Source organism: Dasypus novemcinctus, chromosome 8, assembly GCF_030445035.2.
Source record: "Dasypus novemcinctus isolate mDasNov1 chromosome 8, mDasNov1.1.hap2, whole genome shotgun sequence".
NCBI classification, from domain to species: Eukaryota; Metazoa; Chordata; class Mammalia; order Cingulata; family Dasypodidae; genus Dasypus; species Dasypus novemcinctus.
In genome coordinates this window covers 61,974,543-61,993,788 of record NC_080680.1, presented here as the reverse complement: position 1 = coordinate 61,993,788, position 19,246 = coordinate 61,974,543, and the positions used below count along the sequence as shown (strand labels likewise).

The 19,246-nt window shown below is 41.4% G+C and overlaps 1 protein-coding gene across 4 annotated transcripts in view; it reads right to left on the bottom strand.

The window, feature by feature from the left end:
• ADAMTSL1 (ADAMTS like 1) overlaps positions 1-19,246 on the bottom strand; it is a 1,125,968-nt gene that overhangs the window by 25,349 nt on the left and 1,081,373 nt on the right. For all 4 annotated transcript variants that reach the window (XM_058301906.1, XM_058301907.2, XM_071216754.1 and 1 more), the window contains 3 exons: positions 4,680-4,892; positions 2,887-3,067; positions 313-520 (listed from right to left, as the gene is read on the bottom strand). In XM_058301906.1, the coding sequence (XP_058157889.1) occupies positions 313-520; positions 2,887-3,067; positions 4,680-4,892 (602 nt within the window). The remainder of the gene's footprint in view (positions 1-312; positions 521-2,886; positions 3,068-4,679; positions 4,893-19,246) is intronic.

The following is a 19,246-nucleotide window of genomic DNA, read 5'->3' as shown; positions in this document are numbered from 1 at the left end:
AAGAAGAGGTGACCTATAGAAAGTGAGTGTGGGGAATGGGTCCCTGAGGGCCTGATGTATAAGAAGGCCTTTGGGTGGATGGACATCAAGGAAGGAAAGTGTGATAGGCATGAGAGATGTGTTAATGTTAGGAAAGAAGCATCAAAAACCCTGGGTTTCAGGAATGACACTCGTTGACAGTAGAAAGTGAGAGGTTAGCACAGGGAGTACAGGGAGTACAGGGAGTGGGACTGATGGCATTTTACTTCCTATTGTGGCAGGATCAGTACCTTTAGATTTAACTTTCAAATAAAATCCCCTCTGGCCCCTCACCTGGCCCCAGCTGGAAAAGGCCCACTCCACACAGAGCTGCTGGTTACAAGCCTGGGTGTCCACAGGTCGTTTGGCGAACTGGGTGCACATGTCATTGGACACGGGCGTGGAGACCCCAGAGGCTTTCAGCTTCTGGCAGGTCACTCGGCGCGTTTGGACGCCTCCCCCACAGCTCCGGGTACAGGCAGACCAGGAGGTCACCATCCACCTGGGGAGAGGAAGAAGAGTCAGGGGAACCCCAAAAGGCCAAGACATGCCAATGCTCCCAGAAAGAGTGCCCCGCACATCACCCCTCCTACCACACAGCTGCTAATTTGGAGATATTTTACTTGGAAGTACCAGAAGGGTGCATCCTGAGAGAGTATCCTGAGGTCAGCTGCCTTGGCTGGACAGAAGCCCAGAGGCCATGAGACTAAAGACAGAACACTCCCTGAAAGCTCTTACACTAGCCGCGGTTCCCCTGCTTCCTAAAGGCTTCCACATGTGTGGCAGAGGAGGGACAGTTTCCTAGTGAAGTCAGGTTCAAACCTCTATCACCTCCTGATGTAAACAGGAGGCAATCTGGGTTTCGCATGAGCTAAGGTTTTGTCTGGTAGTACTCACTATAATTTCTACCTCATCTTAAGCCATGTCTCACTTGATTGGGAGAAACTTTCCACCTTCCTGGGTCATACTTCTGTGTATTTATGCCTTAGAGAGCTGCATGTGTGATGGAAATAATTATTTTCAGAAAGTTTGGTTCTACTTCAGGTTCCCAGAGGTGAGAATGACCGAGATTGTGAAAATGGGCTTTTCTCATAAAGCAAAGCTGTAAGCCAGGAGACACTATGAAAACATTGGTCCATATTCTGTTTGCATGTGTGTACCTTGGGATAATTCTTAATGAGAAAGGGAAGGAGACAGTTTGGGGAAAATAGTGAGAAAAAACTTGGTGCTTTTTAGCCATTTCATTCATCCACTTAAAAAAAGTTATTTGGTTTTATTGTTGGAGGAAAAAATGACAACATGAAGTGGTTGAAAGTGCTACTTGGGTCAAAGCAGGACTTCCTGGGATTCAATAAGACTGACTGGGCAATATTTGGTGTTTGCCTGGAAAGAAAGATGCTAAAATATCCAAAAAGCCTGGCAGGAAAGCCAGTTAAATATAAGCCAGTGGCCACTTCCCAGCTGAGAGGGGTCGCAGCTGACTTTTGGGAGAGCATGTAGCAAGAAGGGGGGCAAATTCCTCCCAGATCTGGATTTGTGACTTAGTTAGGTTCGTGGCAACTTCTCTGCTCCACTTTCCCTGGAGAGAGAGGACTGTGTGCAGAGTTTCAACCCACAGGGGCAAAATCACTGAGAAAGCAGGCCTGAGGTGTTTTAAAACTCCTGGGGGCACTGAAACCCAGGCAGACATCCATTATTATTTCATTTACAGAAGTAAATTAAACTGATTGACTCTGACCATCACCAAATCAAACCAAAAAGTTCCTGGCATGTAAAAGATATCTCTTCTTTTCACATAGCTTGGCAAAGGCAGACTTCCAGTTTCTTATATCCCTGGTGAATGTCAGGATTGCATTTCAGTCAACTTTTATTTCCAAATATATATTTCAGCAATTTTTCAGGAGCTGGGGTAGGGGCATTAAGAAAGGAGAGGTGTGGGCTCTGTTACAGTTCAGGAAGGGTATAAAAGGACATTAATCATTCTTGTGGAAACCTTCCCGTCAGCAAGTCAAACTGCTGATATTAATGAGTGTGTTTCATATTTCATTGAGTCTCCTGGTTTCAGCTGCTTATGATGACTCAGTGGGCAAATCACAATATGGTTGCCTAAGAAGGATATGAAAGTCCCACAGGTAGGTGGTGAAGTGGCCTTCCAGAGCTGAGCCGGCCCCACCAGGCTCAGGGCGCCTGCTGGCTCCAACTCCAAAGCTGGCCATTATCCTTTCAGCTATTGGTTGAAGAATGGGCCTGCGCGTGCTCAGTGGGACTTGTCACTTCTCCATTCTGGACTATATGAGAGACCCAAATGCAGGGAATATATATCTAAAGTTGAGTGAACTATAGGAAATGGGAGATTTAGTCCAACTTTAGCAGGATGCAACACTTTGTAGAAAAACAGAAGACAAGATTTCCTCAACTAAACTGGAGAACTGATTAGCACAGGTATTAAAAGAAAGGTGAGGGTTTGGGGTAGAGCCCAGTAACCCATCTATCCCCTCAACACTTCAACTGAAAACACATTTCTTTCTCTAACAAACTAGAGGGCCAGTTTATTATTGCAGCAATGGAGCTAGCTCTGGCCAGAGCCTGGGATGCTCTTGTTCCCTGAACAGACCCTTTCAGGTACTGGGGAAGTCTCAGCAACTATCCGCTGGCTGAGTGGTGAAGGAATAGCAGAGCCAAAGCAGGAGGTTCATTCTGAGGGCTATTTTCAGCCTAATAAATGTGTGCCCTTAGGAGAGAACAGCTCCTTGAGGGGCAGGTCCCTCTCTCTGCACAGAGCTAGACAAAGCCTGGTCATCAGCTTGGCTAAAAGTCAGAACCCATCCCTGGGGGTGAGGATCCTGGGCCTGCATCTGCTGCACTCACCTAGCAGGGCAGTCTCTCCGGTTGCAGGCGATGGGCTGCACGGCAGGGCGAACCTTCCCTGCACAGTGCGTGGGGCTGACTTCCGTGCTGTTCAGTAGACACCGCAGGCGGGGCTGCTGCACTCCCCTGTTACCACAGGAGGCCGAGCAGGTGGCCAGTCTGTCCACGGACCACCAGTAATCTATCACAGGAGGAGGAGCAGGGGCCAGAAGAAGACAGCATTATTGTCTACACTGTATTCCTTCTGAGTAGGGCAGGAGGAAGGTGGGTTGGGGGCTGGTGTTGGGAGTATGGGCTGAGGGGGAGAGGAGCTGTTATGAATGAGCCTTTGTCCTAAGCTAGTTCCATTTCCCACATACTTGGGCAAATCACCAAATGTCCAGGAACCTCAGTTGGCTCATCCATAAAATGAGTACAACTCTCACCTCGTCAAGTTACTGTGAGGATTGAATATAAAGAAAGTAAAAAGTCCAGCCTAGTACCTGGCACATAGACTACTGATAAATGGTAGCTTTTATTATTTCTAAAAATACTTTTGAAAGTACCTTTTTTTTTTTCTGTTGGTTGACCAGAACATGACTGTATTTTTCTACAAAGAGATATAACTAAATAAGAGATATTGATCACATTTAAAAGCCCATATTAGAGTTGGATTTTATAAATGTTACAAACAGCCTAGCTAGACAGTACTCATTTATGTGATACAATGAAGTCAAGGAGGAAGCCAGTTTCTTTGGTTTTTCTATTTGAAGGTTTAGGACTCACTGGTTAGAAAGCTGTTAAATGTAACTCTGGGCTGGTAAATTTTAAGAGCTTATTTGCAAGGTTGTATATTACAAACCTTGTACTTCGCTGCTGGCTTCTAGTTCTTAGCAGAGAATGGCTGGCAAGAAAATGAAACATTTATTTTCCTATTTGGCAAGCCGAATGGCAGGGGAGGATATTTAAGAGAAAACTTATGTATTCAGGGAAAAAAAAATCCCTGCAGACCAAAGCAGGATTTCCATATTGGCAGAAAACTCAGTCCCATCCCAAAGAAGCCTCCATATTGGAATATATGCAGTAGAATTTTGCCTTCCTTAGATGTATCTCATTTGGGCCATAGGAAGAACCAACTCTGGCAAACTCACAAGCCTCTCATAGTTGTTTAATAAAAAGACCAGTGTTTGGCTCTTTCCCTACTCTCTTGGGCTCATTCACAGTTTTTTCCTCATGCAGTGAGTGCCAGGTCCTGGAGAGTTTTCTTTTCTTTTTTTTTAGGAGGTACTGGGGACCCAGGCCCTCATACATAGGAAACAGGAGCTCAACTACTGAGCTACATCTGCTCCCTAATGAGAGTTGGTTTTTTTTGTTTGTTTTTAGGAGATACCAGGGATTGAACCTGGAAGATCGTATGCAGGAAGCAGGTACTCAGTTGCTTGAGCTACATCCACTCCCTCAGGTCCTCGAGATCTTTACTGTTAAACCAGCATAAAGGAAACATTGGACTTGATGCTTAGTCATGCTTCTTCGGTCCTAAGCAGGAGCAATGTGATGTGCAGAAGGGCCCGTTTTTGAAAGCAGCCCTGACTTTCCCAGGTCAGTCTGGGATGGGGCTGGTTGCTTCTCTGTAGGGTCATGGTGGCTGATGGAGGGTTTGTATGGAAACATGGTTTGGCTTCAGTAATCTTGCTCTAGAAACCATTTGAGATCTATGAATCACTTTTTTCTACTAGAGAATTAGATCCCCAGGCAGACAGTCTTGTTCAAGAAGTAAGTCTTCAGCCAAAGTCTGAAGGGATTCCATTTCTTACCTTGGATCACTAGAGATGTTTTCTGCACTAGCATTCCTGCCTCATTCTGAGCAAGACAGCTGAATTCTCCTTGAGATCCGCCACTAAGATTTTCAACCTGAAGAATCTGTCCAGATGCCAGGGTATGATGTGTCAGTCCTGTGGCAGTGGCAATTGGCTGACCATCATGGAACCAGGTGATATTGGGGATAGGGTGACCTTTGATGGGGCAGCCTAGAAGAAGGAGGAGAGAAGTCAGCCATTGATTGGCAAAGCCAAAAATTTCTCATTCCTAGTGAGGTGTTTTAGTGTACCCATGGCTCTAAAGACCATATATAAAATAAAACCTTACCCATGACATTTTTATTAGGTTTGCCATTCCCAAGCAGGATGTTTTTAATTCTCTGGGCTTCTGGGAAGAGACTTATTTAGTCAATTAAGTAAAATTTCTTGGAGACTGTAAAGTACATATTTCTTTTTATGTCCTTTTACTAACTTTAAAAAATGATGCAAGTAATATTCATTCATGGAATATTTCTTCAGGTTAATTAGTTCCTACATCAATCTTTAATGAAATGAATTCCTTCTTCAAAGACAATATGCTTAGAAAAAAATACCACACCATATAGTAATTGTTCAAAGTAATTAGTACAATTCCAATATCTGCCTCTACTTTACTCTTTCGTGTGATTTTTTTTAGGAGGTACTGGAAATTGAACGCAAGACCTCATACATAGGAAGCAGGCACTCAACCACCGGGCTACATCTGCTTTCCAATGAGAGCTGGTTTTTTTGGAGGTACTGGGGATTAAACCTGGGACCTTGTACATGGGAAGCAGGTGTTCCATTTGAGCTACATCTGTTCCCCTTTTGTGTGATTTTAAAGTCAAAATTTTTCAAGAGAGACTAGGAAAGCAACTTAAACACTGATCTCAGTGCTCCATAAGTCACGAACCTTGGTCTTTTGACAACTCTTACCAAACCTACACTAAGCATGTACAACATTACACTTTTCTACATAGTCATTGAATGGATTTTGATACATTAAAATTCCAAAATGTTAATCTGAGATATGCTGTCTGCCCAAGCCTTTGTAGCATAGAATTAGTAAGATAAACTGATTATAAATGAGAGAGAAACACATGCTCTCTAAATTCTGAGTACCTGCAGAATTTGCTGTTGTGCCTCAGCAACTTAGCCTCCAGAGAGAATTTATTTGGAAGTTGAAAACACATGAGAAATCATTCAAGATTAAAGATACTGGAAGTTATCCCTCTGTTCGGTTAAACACATATCTATTTGGTGCCCACTGTTGGCTGGTCCAGTTTTGGAGACATAGACAAAGACTTCTTCCCTCTTCCAAGGTGATTCCAGCTGGTATGGAATTTAAAAAGCACAGTAATAAAACTGGGATGTAAGGCAGAAGATGATGAATCTATGAGACATAAAGATGGTCACCTGCATGGATGGATTTTCCAAGGTTGGCTTGTTTTCTAATCTGGAGTCAGCGCTATTAAAATTTGTACAGGAGAGCCATTAGAGATCATCTAGCCTACTGCCAGAGGAGAAAACTGAGGCCCAGAGATATTAAGGGACTTTCTAAGATCATAGGGCAGGCCTTCTTTCTGGCTCCTGGCCTTGTGTTCTTTATCCCCACATCTACTACTTGTCTAGCAGAGCATCAGTAATTTACTCAGGTACTTTGCTACCCCCTTCCTTTCCTGTTCACTTCCTCCTTTCTGTCAGCCCATTTTCACATTTTCTCCTAGGTAATGGTGTAGAGTGTAAGGGTGGGAGCCTGAAGGCCCTGGAAAAACAATTCAAAAATGGACTCCAGGAAGCTCCCTATGGGTAGTAATGGAATGGGTCCAATTCTTCACATCTCCCTGTACCTACTCAGTTTGCCATGTAACTTTGCAGTGCCCTCCCATTTCGGGTGGGCCATACTTCCCCACCTCCTGACTTTGAGTTTGGCAATGTAACTTCTTTTGGCCAATAAAACAAGGCAGATGTGTTGGTGTATCAGTTCCAAACCTTAATCTTAAGAGACCTTGTGAGTTTTGCTGTCCTCTTGTGACTTTTGCCGTCACCATTAGAAAAACACGCCTTGATTAGCCTGCTAGTCCCAAGAGGGAATTGAGAGAAATGTGGAGAACAGCAGAGTGTCTCTAGCTAAGTCCACTTTAGATGAGCTGAATTAAGAAAGATTAGTAAATCTACAATATGGTTATTTTTTTAAGCACCTAATATTTTTTAAAAATGTAGCTTCTTTTGTGGCAATAGCTAACTGATACACTTAGGGAGAGGGAGGCTGCTGACTCTTCCCCTCTTCCTCTTGGCCTTGGACCCAAGGTCTGGGATAAGGCAGGGCTTCTAACCTGTATTGACTTAGTTCCAGCCTCTCCTGTATCACCTCATTCAAGATATTCAGGAGAAGCAGGCTTCCCCATGCCCCTGGTGGCATCCTTCAGCCACACTGTCCTGGTGGTGTCATTCATTGCATTGTCATTATGAAATGGGGATAGAAATGGCCTTCGAGGAGGTATATAGGATCCTGCCCATTGGGGAATCTTCTGAGATCAGCTGTAATCCCCATTCCCACCCCCAACCCCAAATGTAGCCTGGAGTCAGATGCTGGTTTCATTTTTCAATATTAAAAGGCAGGAAAACTTTTAAGTTTATTTAGGTAAACATGTAGCATGACTTAAAATATGCAGCTTGGAAAAAGTATTGCTTTTTCAGGCTGACTGAAATAGGCAAATTTGTGTCTCCTTGTCACATTTGCTTTGAAGAATAAAATGGTGCCATGTTTATGGCCTCATGAATCATTCTGTTTGGTCCATGTAGACAGCCCTGGTGAGACTGACTAGATTCTAAGTTAATAAGTAAGAACCTTGCTTTTCCCAAGCAAACAGGAGACACTTGGCCAGGGAATCTCTCATGTTTACCCATAATCCTCATTGTCCCAACTCCATTAGGATCAGTTTTCTGAGAGAATATTTAGGAGGAAATAGAGGAGGTTCTTTATGGCTGATAAGTTTACCTATCTATGAGTCAGAAACCTAAGTCAGGTAAATAAGAGGTGCATAACAATTACATTAAAAATTCTTTCTCCCTCTTGGAATCCCAAGCCTTAAAGAGCAGTGGACAGGGCACCTCTTTTGGCCTTCTGCATTTGTGTGTGGCCTCCCATCTCTCCCAGCCTAGTGCTCCTAGAGAGGGTGAGGAAGGGGCACAGACACTTTTCCAAGGTCAGGAACGAGGGCTCCCATGGGTATGGAGTTCTTGGAACTCAAATTGAGAAGGATCTGTGAGAAGCAACAACTAAAACAGATGTCTTTGACTGTCTGCCTTCCTAAATACAACCCCTGATCTCCTTGGATTAAGGGTGTGGGGGGTTAAAGTCAGACCCAAGGAAGGAGTTTAAACTCTCCTCCATGTGAATGACAAAGGAGTTGAAGACAGGAAGCTCAAACCAGTCAGGGTCAAGCTTAAGATGTTCTATTTGCCACAGTTCTTTTTAGGGCAAAATTTCTCAAAAAAAAAAAAAGTTTTGTAGGAAGTTTTAAAAAAGGAAATCAATTTTGTGATTTTCAAAGTATGGTTATATGGATTCATGACTCTTCAAAGAGAAACTCTAGGTGTTGAGAGAGTTCTCTGCCCTCAGTGTTTGAAACTGTAAATGAGAACATTTGACTTGGTGAGTGGGTTTCAAATTAACGGGACCCTAGTATTCTTCAGAGGTACCTCAAGGGAGACCTGGGGAGGGGTCTTAAGGAGGAGGAGTCTGAATAAGTGGGGCTTTGGGACCTACACCCCTATTTCAGTCAAAGCAGAATTATATTTTGGGCTCTGCATGCTCCTGAGGGCTACTCTATGGTCATGATAGATGGCTCTGGAGTTCAGTGCCTTGTCAGTAGGCCCACTTTGGAATTTGTGTTCCTGATTGTGATGGAGTTGGACTCAGATGTGACCCTTCTAACACATGCCTCTTCTGTCACTTTTACTGAACCTATGGTTGGTACTAGGGTTGTTGTATGCTCAGGAGACTTAAATCTTTGGACTGTCCATGTGCCAGCTGGGCCCTGAGCCTCAGCAGAGTTGCAACGCCTATACTCTGGTTCGTTGGAGTTACCCAGGTCAGCTAACAAGAAGGTGAGGAAGAAGAACCGAGAGTGCCTACAACCGTAAGCAGGAGAATTGCATCCATCATCCATGTGGGATCTAAGCCCCCACTCGATATAGAGGTGGAGTGGACATCATCATCCCAGGGTCCACAGGATAGGAGAATAAAATATGGATTAGAGTGGACTTACTGATATTCTACTATAGAACTATTGTGACTAGTAATGGAAGAAATTGTAGCATTGATGTGGAGAAAGTTGCCACAGTAGTTGCTGAGGGCAGAGAAAGGGAAGAAGAGATGTGATATGGGGGCATTTTCGGGATTTGGAGTTGTCCTAAATGATATTGCAGGGACACATGCAGGTCATTATATACCCTGCCATAACCCACTGAATGGACTGGGGGAGAGTATAAACTACAATGTAAAATATTATCCATGTGCAGCAGCAGTGCTCTAAAATGTATTTACCAAATGCAATGAATGTGCCACAATGATGAAAGAGGTTGTTGATGTGGGAGGAGTGGGGTGGGGTGGGTGTGGGGTATATGGGAAACTCTTATCTTTTTAATGTAACATTTTTTGTGACCTATATATCTTTAAAAAAATACAATTTAAAAAAAGGTGATGGGGTGTGGGGGGGTGGGGAGTGGGGTATATAGGAACCTCTTATGGTTTTTTTTTTTTTTAAGATTTATTGTTTTTATTTCTCTCCCCTCTTCCCCCCCTTGTCTGCTCTCTCTGTCCATTTGCTGTGTGTTTTTCTGTGTTTGCTTGAATTCTTGTCAGTGGCACTGGGAATCTGTGTCTCTTTTTGTTGTGTCATCTTGCTGCGACAGCTCTCCATATGTGCGGTGCCACTCCTGGGCTGGCTGCGGTTTTTTTTGCATGGGGTGGCTCTCCTTAAGGGAAGCATTTCTTGGGTGTGGGACTCCCCTATGCGGGGGACACCCCTGTGTGGCACGGCACTCCTTGCGCACATCAGCACTGTGCGTGGGTCAGCTCACCACACGGGTCAGGAGGCCCTGGGTTTGAACCCTGGACCTCCTATTGGTAGGCGGACACTCTATCAGTTGAGCCAAATCTGCTTCCCTCTTAAGTTTTTTAATGTAACGTTTTGTGTGATCTATTAACTTTAGAAAAAGATAATTAAAAAAAAAACACAAAGAGTACATCATTGGTAACTACTGAATTAAATGACCTTTAATGTATTTTCAGGTTCCAAGATTTCTCAGCATTATCTCAAACTTCTCTTCTTACCTCCTCTCCAGAAAAGTGACAAAACCTAGCCAAGTGCCAGGGCAAAGCAGACATATTCAACTATATTACTTGGATCAATGTGTAGTTAAATTGAATCTGATGCCAATGAATGGTTCAAGGAAGAGATGTACAGGAAAGGTATTTGGGTTTAAAATAGGCAGAGACTGCGAATACAGAGTGGGAAGGGGAAGACAGAGGGGAGAAACAGTATGAACAATGGTACAAAGATAAGAGAACTGGTTGGTTACTGGGAAAGAAAGACCATTGATTTGGTTGGAATGTGGAAAATATAAAGAAGACTGGCATGATGGGTTGGCGTTCAATGTGAAAGGTCCTGAAGGCCAGAGTCTGGTCTTTTGGGAGCCCCTGAAGGTTTCTGAAGAGGGGGAGTGACATGACCTAGGTTTTCTTTAGAAGGATTTTTAAGGTGGTTCTTTGCAAGATACACTGATGTGGGAGAAAGTACAATCTGGAATATTGATTAAGGTGTGGCAATAATGAGACATATTTGTAAAAATATATGGGAAAAAAAGAGGGAGAGAAAAATATGAGAAGCTGGAGAAATTAGAACTTTGGTGGGACCATTAAGAGAAGCAGAAGTAAATAGATATGTTTAGTTTTAATCATATTGCCTTTAAAAGTTGTAGTAGAACTCCCCAGATGGAAAATTCCAGCAGGATTATAAAGATAAGAATGGGAACTAAATCAGGAATGTCAGATAAGAGCAGGGGCATAGATTGGGAACCAGTCTCACAGATGTGCATGGAAGATATCTTCAGTGCAAAGAGATGAGACCCCAAGTGGAAGTATTACACGATCTGAGAAGAAATGGTCTGAGAGAAGAGGAAAATTGAGATGTGATGCCATGGAAGTTCAAAAGGAAAGAAATTAAAGAAGAAACAACTTGTTAGCAAGTATTGGTTAATAAGAATTTATGAAATGAATGACTGAGTGGTTTCATTTGTTTATGAAAAGAACTTACCAAACACATTATTCCCACAAACTGCTCCCTCTTTTCTCCAGGTAATATAAACTTAATTTTAAACTTCATGTTTGAATTGTCAGAAAGTTCCAAGTTAGTGGAATCTTAAATAAAAGGGTTCTGCATAATTAAATCATCCCGTTCAATGCTGTTGACATCCATTTATTTATCTAATTTAAGATAGAATGTACTGGGTATTGAATATTTAGAAGTGAATGAACAATTGGGTTAAGAATATAAAGAATTAAAGAAGGAGGTGAATAGGAATGCTTCAAATGTTGCAAAATGGGAACTGATTAGATTTTTGCCAGAAACCTCTTAAAACGACTTGGTTTTCCAGCTTTCTGCAAGGATGAAGTAAACTTGGTTGGACTAATCCTCCTGCAGAAAACAATCATTAAATCTAAACTAAAAAAACTGTGGAACAACAACTCTTTGAAAGCACTTAAGTGTGACCAAAATCAGTGGCAGAAGCAGGAGGGGAGTCTGGCCTTGAGACTTAGGAATTGCAACAGGTATGATCTATCCACTTGTGTCTCAAGAAGCTAGAAATCTAAAGTTTTATTGGATTGAGATAACAGAGGACAGAGTTTGGGGCTGTTAGAGCAGCCAGAAAGTTAAGGGAAATTGGGATGAACATTTATATGCACAGAAAGCCTGTCAAATTCTTGACAGGTAGACATCAACGCATTTATAAAAAGAGCTAGAAGCTGAAAGAACAGAATGAAGAGTTTAGTCACTACCCAATGCAGGTAAAGATAGAGATTAGAATTTGCATTCAGTCAAATTAACTGCCTGTTAAAACAAAAATCAATACTCCTCAGAGGAAATTAACAGAATCCAGAGTCTCTATAACATCATTTATAATTTCTAGTACATAATAAATAACCATGAGACATGAAGAAATATGACTGATTACTCAAGAGAAAGAGCAGTCAACAGAAACTGATACTCAAATATTGCTATTAAGAGACAGCAACTTTAAAGCAGCTACTATAACTATGTTTAAAGACTTAAACATATTCATAATGAATGAACAGATGGAGTAACTCAGAGAAGTAGAAACCATAAAAAGAAACTCGAGATCTGAAAAGTAGAAAACCTGAAGTATTCTCTGGATGGATGTAAAAGAAGATAGATAACAGAAGAAGACCAGTGAACTTGAACATAGTTTAGTAAAAATTATCCAATAAGAACACACACAAAAAAATTGAAGGAAAATGAACAGAGTGTCACAGTCCTGTGAGAAAATATCCAAAGGTCTAAGGTGTGTAACTGAAGTCCCAGAAGGAGAGAAGGGAATGATAGAAAAATAGAAGAAATAAAGTCACTAAGTACACCAAATTTGGGGAAAATTACAAGCATACAGTTCCAAGGTTGAAAATCACATCATAGTCAGACTACTGAAATTCATAAAGAAAAATTCTTGAAAACTGCCAGAATAAAAGAATACATTAAATATAGGAAATAATATGAATGGCTGCATTCTCATAGAAAACAAGGGAAACCAGAAGATAATGGAGCTAAAATTTAAAAGTGCAAGAGAAACAACCCAGAATTCTCATCTAGAGAAACTATACTCTTAAAATTAAAGTTGCTTGCTTTCAGCCATGATGGAGTAACGAGGACTGGATTGACTCTCTTACCATAAATTATTAGAAAACTGGACAAAAATAACTAAAACAACCATGTAGCAGTTTGATATTATTGATGAATAAAGAAATATTGGATTATATTTTTAATCTGATCTGTACCTGGGCATGATTGAGTTATGATTAGGGTGTTGAGTCCCCACCCACCAAGCAGTGGGGACTCACAGATGAAGGGCATGGCAGAGAACAGAGTTGAGGGTTTTTGATGTTGGAGTTTGATGCTGAAGACTTAAGCTGGAGCTCCAGGAAGTAAGGTCACAGAGGAAAAGAGAAGCCAGCCCTGGGAAGCAAGGAAACTTGAACCCAGAGAAAAGCAAGCCCCAGGAACATAGGAGCCCAGGAAGCCTGGACCCTGGCAGATGTTGGCAGCCACCTTACTCCACATAGACTTTGGTGAGGGAAATAACTTATGCTTTATGGCCTGGTATCTGTAAGCTCCTACCCCAAATAAATATCCTTTATAAAAACCAACCAATTTCTGGTATTTTGCATCAGCACCCCTTTGACTGATTAATACAAACTGTTTCAGACATTAGACAATAGCACAGGAGTGTGACTCTTTCTGAAGCTTTCCCTGGCTTTCTGCCTGGAGGCACATTCCAAACTGCAAAGCATAGAGTGGGTATCCCAAGCAGAACACAGTCTGCTGTGACAAAGAACAGGTCCAAAAAGGTTGAAGCGGCAGGAAGTTGTCAGGCAGAATTCTGGAGAGAACAGTGCTACACAGAAAAAGAACTTGAGAAATCTGCATAAATACCTTTGAGTCTTTGTTCAGTTGAAGATTACACGTATAGGCTGTCACTCCACAAGGTCAGGCAAAAAAGAGCCAGGCATCTGTGAGTGTCAATATTTCCCAAAGCTCAGATAAGGTTAGAAGACTTTCAAGTAATGACCAGCCAAAGTGGAATATCTTAGTTGATCATCCTGGATATTCAGTACAGACCCCAGAAAGGTCCTAGAATAAAGGCTACTTGAGACTTCCCCTAACCAAGCTTAACAAGCCTCAAAAAGATCAAATTGAATTCTGAATACCTTAACTGCCTCACAGAAGAAAATACAACCATCTCTAAAGGAAGGCAACACAATGCAGAGACTTAATAGAAAACCTACATTGTCCAGCACACAATAAAATATTACTTGACATGCCAAGGAGCAGGAAAATGTGACCCATAACCAGGGGAAAAAATTAGTCAATGGAAACAGACCCAGAAATGATAAGGATGATGGAATTAGTAAATAAGGATATTAAAACAGATTATTAAAGTGTGTTATGTATATAATGAAAAACATGCACTTAGTGAGGAAGAAAATGAAAGCTATAAAAATAATAAAGGGAAATGAAAAAAACATTTTCTGAAATGAGACATTCTCTTGGGTGGTATTAATAGATTAGGCACTATAGAAAAATATAAAAAAAATAAAAAAATATATAAAAAAGAATAGAGTCTCAAAATGACCTTTTGGGCAGTATTAAATTATCTAACATATGTTAGATAATGTGGTTACAGTTTATATATGTCAAAATTGTAAATTAGGACTTGTGAACTTCAATGTATATACATTTTACCTAAATGGATGATGAGGGATATGGTGGGTAGTGGGGGGATGCTTATTTATAAATTAAATAAGAATGGCAGATGTTTGCTGAAGCTGCGTACTGGATTCATGGAGGTTCATGGTACTATTCTGCTTATATCATATATATGAAATTATCCATAATTTATTCAAAAGGATAAAAAACCCACAGTCCTTTGCATTATCTAAATCTTTGATCATCAGGAATGACTTAGTATCCAAAGAACTGCTTTTCACATATTCTGCTTATTCAGCTGTGTGCTTTCCCTATAAAGTTTTAACAAGTTAAAAAAAATTGCTGGCTCAGTCCGCTATTTGCAGATGTTTCTTAAATATTTTATAATCCGCCCAATTTAACAATTCCTGCTGGTAGGTTTGTATTCATTCATTCAGCTTTGTTGTAGTCAAAGATAATTTTCACTTGAACTGCTGTGACTCCTGTTTCAAACAACTTTAGTATGGTTATTCTGTATGAAAGAGACTGCTAGTTATTGCCTCATAACGTTCCTCTTTTTTATAGTAAAAGAATCCCCAATTTTCAGTTAGGTACACAGCTGCCTGGAATAGAATTTCCCAGCTTTCCTTGCAATTAGGTATGGGTCATGTGATAAGAGTCAGTGAAATGAGAAGAAAAGTGAGGAATGTGTGCACCTTCTGGAAGAGGTCTTCAGAAGAAAAGAACTAGTTCTTCTTCTCCCTTTCTCCATCCTGCTGTTGAGAAAATGAAAGTGGTAGCAAGCTATCCCAGCTGTACAGATAAGGACAACAACCCTGGGATGGCAGAGCAACAGGAGTTTAAAATATTTTTGCATGTGTCTCTGCATGGCCTAATGGAGCACAGTTGCCCTTTCAGGCCTGGAATGTCTACTTCTGTTATATGAGGCAGAAATATACATCTGTCTTATTTAAGCTATTGTTATTTTGAGTCTTTGTTACAAGTTGCTGGATATACACCCTAACTACTATGTTACTAATATATTCGCATTACTGAGGCAGTGTCCATCTGCTATGTAGGCTAGGTATGCTCATTCCTCACATCTGGACATCTGGACTATAGAGAATGTACTACCAAGTGTGACAGCTCATCTTGGATTGAAAATGTTCTTCTGAAAATCTACTTTCAACAGTAAAAGGAAAGTAAAGACCAAAATAAATGAATTATTACTAAAGCAAATGAACAAAATTGCTGGTGATCTGCCTTTTACATCACCAATCTGTCTTTCAATGCTTTTTACCTGAATACATAACTTATTCCCTTTGATTGCACATGCAGTTCAGTTCCCTGTGCTTTTATGTACATGTTTATGTGCATGTCTCTGTGTGTACCCAGTGGTCTCAGAGGACTGCCAGAAGCAACAGTCAAAATAAGGAATCTAACATGAACTCCCACTGTGTATGTTCCCAGTGAATAATTATCCATGTTTTACTACTAATGAGAAAACCTGGCTTCTAACAGGGGTTCCTTTCTGTCATGGACATTTCTCATTTGTTCAAGTAAAAGAAGTATCAATCATTTTTGAAGTTGAGTGATTTGTTTGCCATTTATAAGGGACAACAAAAACCATGGGCTAATGCATTCCACACCTTAAGAGAGACCAAATAATAAACCATTACTGCTTCTCCTCCTTTGCTTCAATAAGGAAGTTAACCTTCAATAAGGAAGTTTAATGCAGGGGACTAGTGTCTATTTTTGTTTCCTTCCCAGCTACATGAACATTGACTATTTCCTATCCATAAACCTCAACACCTGCCCCAGGAAGCTGGCAATTGGCAGGAATGACAGTGTGCTCTCTCCTTCAGACCTAAGTTATTAAAGACCTTGAGACCATTAGGGCAGAGGAAGCAGTACTTGGGAAGGCTGTACAGCTCATGAGAATTTCTGGCAGCAGAAGGCATCTCTCTATCAAACCTTCATAACCAGTGAAAGAAAATATTGCCTTTAGGCTGCTATTCCTAGTTCCACTGTGGCTCTAAAATGAGCCAAAGCCAGGTGTGCTTCACATATGTGTGAGGTTTTACATCTTTCTTTTTTTCACATTGACTGGAGAGTGAGAACAGTTTAGAATGGGAGTGCCCAATAAGAAAATGAAACTATATGAAATTGCTCTCTCTTTTTTATGTATGGTTAAGTTTATCTTTAAATGCCAGCAAATACCTTTGTCCCAAAGGGTTTGATAGCCCATGCACTGATATGAAATAGAAGAAAGAAAGTAGAAGGTTTTGCATTTAGGAAAGGACTCCTCAAAGATCAGGGGGTAGGTACCCATCATTGTTTGCCCTAACCATGGCAGAGACAACTGCCTCTGGCCATGACAGGGAATCAGTCCAGCTGTAACCTATATTGTGCCACCAGTTGATATCCCTGCTTCAGTCAAACTGACATCACTTAATTTTTTCTCCTTTGTTTCCTGGTTCGTATTGGTTTCTGTAACTAAAGTAGCCCATCTCGGAACCCCCCCCCCCCCCCCCCCCGAGTTCAAAATGGGAGCAACACATGGAGATAGAAAACTGGGAAGCCTGGGGGCCCTGGTTTGGGCCTTTTTGTACCCTTTGCAGAAGATGCTGGCTAACCTCAAAGGCCACAGTGGGATAGGGATACCTTTGAGCCAGCTGTCTGAAAAGGATCTCTGAACTCACAATAGTCATTACTTAAAGGATTTTTTGTTGGTCTGATGGGATGAAAGTGACTAGGATTCTGGTCTGTTAAGAGATAGGTAAGCAGCTTTATTTGTGGTCTTTTTTTGTAGGATAGGTCAAGTCAACTCAGGCATTCATTAGCTGCTCAGCACTTGAGTGACCCACACATATGGAGTCCATTTTCATGAGTTCTTAATCTTAATGAGCAGAAGGCAAGAGTTTTGAATGTGTTTTCTTCTCCCTCTTCAGCCAAATAGTTCAGAAAAAAGGCAGCTGAGCTTGATAAACCAATTGTACAGATAAAAAATATAAATGGACTGAAAGAGGTTTATGAGGAAGAATGGTTTGGAAATGAGAATTCACAATCTAAAAGCAGAGGAGAAAAAGTAGTACTCTAGGAATTTTCACTTAATTAACTGCTATCTAAAGGAAAAGAAAGCTGTGGCAGATTAGGACATGCTGTGTAAAAATATTAAAGACATGGCATTATTACTCATGAGCTGGCTCCAGGCCTGTCAGCATTTCCATTATAATCCTGTATTTTTCATGGAGTTAAAACTTACCATAAAAATGATGTGTGCTGAGATGAAACTTGGCACTTGGTGTAGTCAGTCTGGGAGTCCTTAATTTAATTTTACAAAACTGGGAAGCACAGAGCCATTTAAAATTTACAGAGAGATCTCCATTCTGCTCATGGTATATGGTATGTATGGGGCTCACTCATTGGGGTGACTAAACAAAAGCAGGGATGCTGTTGGTGCATTTTCTGACTCCCTCTCCTTAGGTTTTCCATCCCCTTTGGCAACAGAAATGGTCTCCAAAGCAGCTTGCAATGAGTAGGAACTGGCACCAGGTAGCAGGCTGAGAGAAATGATTAATTCATATTGGAAAATGTCAGTTACTTACTGCCCATTTGTCAGCTGGACCCCTGAAGAATGTGGGAGAAGACAAGCAACTTTAATTTTCACTCTGATTTCTGGGACCTCCCAATAAGCTGGTCAAATAATCAGGCCAAGACTATTCCCCCATGTGCATTTGCCCAATGAAAACTAACCTTAAAACATTCCTGGAAAAAGGGAACTATAGAAGACCATTTTCCATTCCCCAAATGTCTTTTGACTCCTAGGGCGAGCCTTGGGTTTCCATTGGCAGGGGGTATGTTAATGTCTCCATGTTCCTGGGCATTTGGTGGAAGAACCTGATATATTTCTCAGAATGAAAAGTAGCTCCATCAGGATTTATGACTTTGATTAAGGTCTTGTTGGCGCCAAGATGATTTGGTTACTACTGGGTTACTGCCCTCACCCATAATCCCAGGACTTGATTTTCCTCCAACAGGTAAGGGTAGTAAGATGCACACTTCTGATATGCATGCACACAGTCTTAATTGTGAAAATATGACTGCATTGTTTAAGTCAGGATTTGACAGTGCTCAGCATGCTTATCCAGGCTGGAGTAGATCACCTCTTGTGGGGCTACTAGGAAATCAGCCCCATTTCTCCAAATTCACAGGAGTGTTGACTGGGATTGAATTAATCTCAGGTGGATAATACACGAATTCCCATGCTGCCTTCTCTGTCAGTATGCTCTTGGCATAAAGCATGCCTTTAAAAACACAAAAGCATTTGTACACAGTTTCAAAATTCTGTGTTTCTAAGCCCCAGATTGATTCTTCCCTCAGGCTGCTGGCAGGTGGCACCTGGCCTGTAGAAGGGAAAACCAGGCTGACCTCAGGGGAAGCCTGGCATCAGGATGCCTTGAGCTGAGGAAGAAGTTTCAGTCTGCTGAAGAGATGGCCGTTTAAGGAACTCCCGAATGTGCATCATATATGGGCCATACCATACTTTTGGGGAAGGTCTCAAGTCAGAAGTGTCCTGGTTATATTTATTGGTTGTACACACCAAGTCCAGATTCCGTAAGGAATGAGATTGGCATTTCAACATTTAGTCTGAGATAGGACATCCTTTCAGGTCTTTCAGGAAGTGCTCTGTGATAATGAAGGTGCTACTGCTGTGAGAAGGAAAGTGTTTCAGAAGAACAGCCAAGAACTCTAGGAATATTCCATTCCCTTGAGTGATATAGCTGGTTTCACCCCCTCACTCCAGCCAATGGCAAGGCAAGCTAGAAAATATCCAGATAGGCTGGGGGAGAAACAAAAGCCAGCAGCAGATTAGAGCCAACGTGCCTTTATAAACTCAGCCTAGGTTTAGCTTTATGAGCAACAGCCTTTGTAAGAGAAATAAAACCCCACACATGCGAAAAAAGAGCCTCTGTTCGTAGCCCTGTATACATCCCATTTCAGTTTTCTTCTGAACCAAAGCCACAGAATAGCAGTGGATATGAAGAATGGCTAATATCC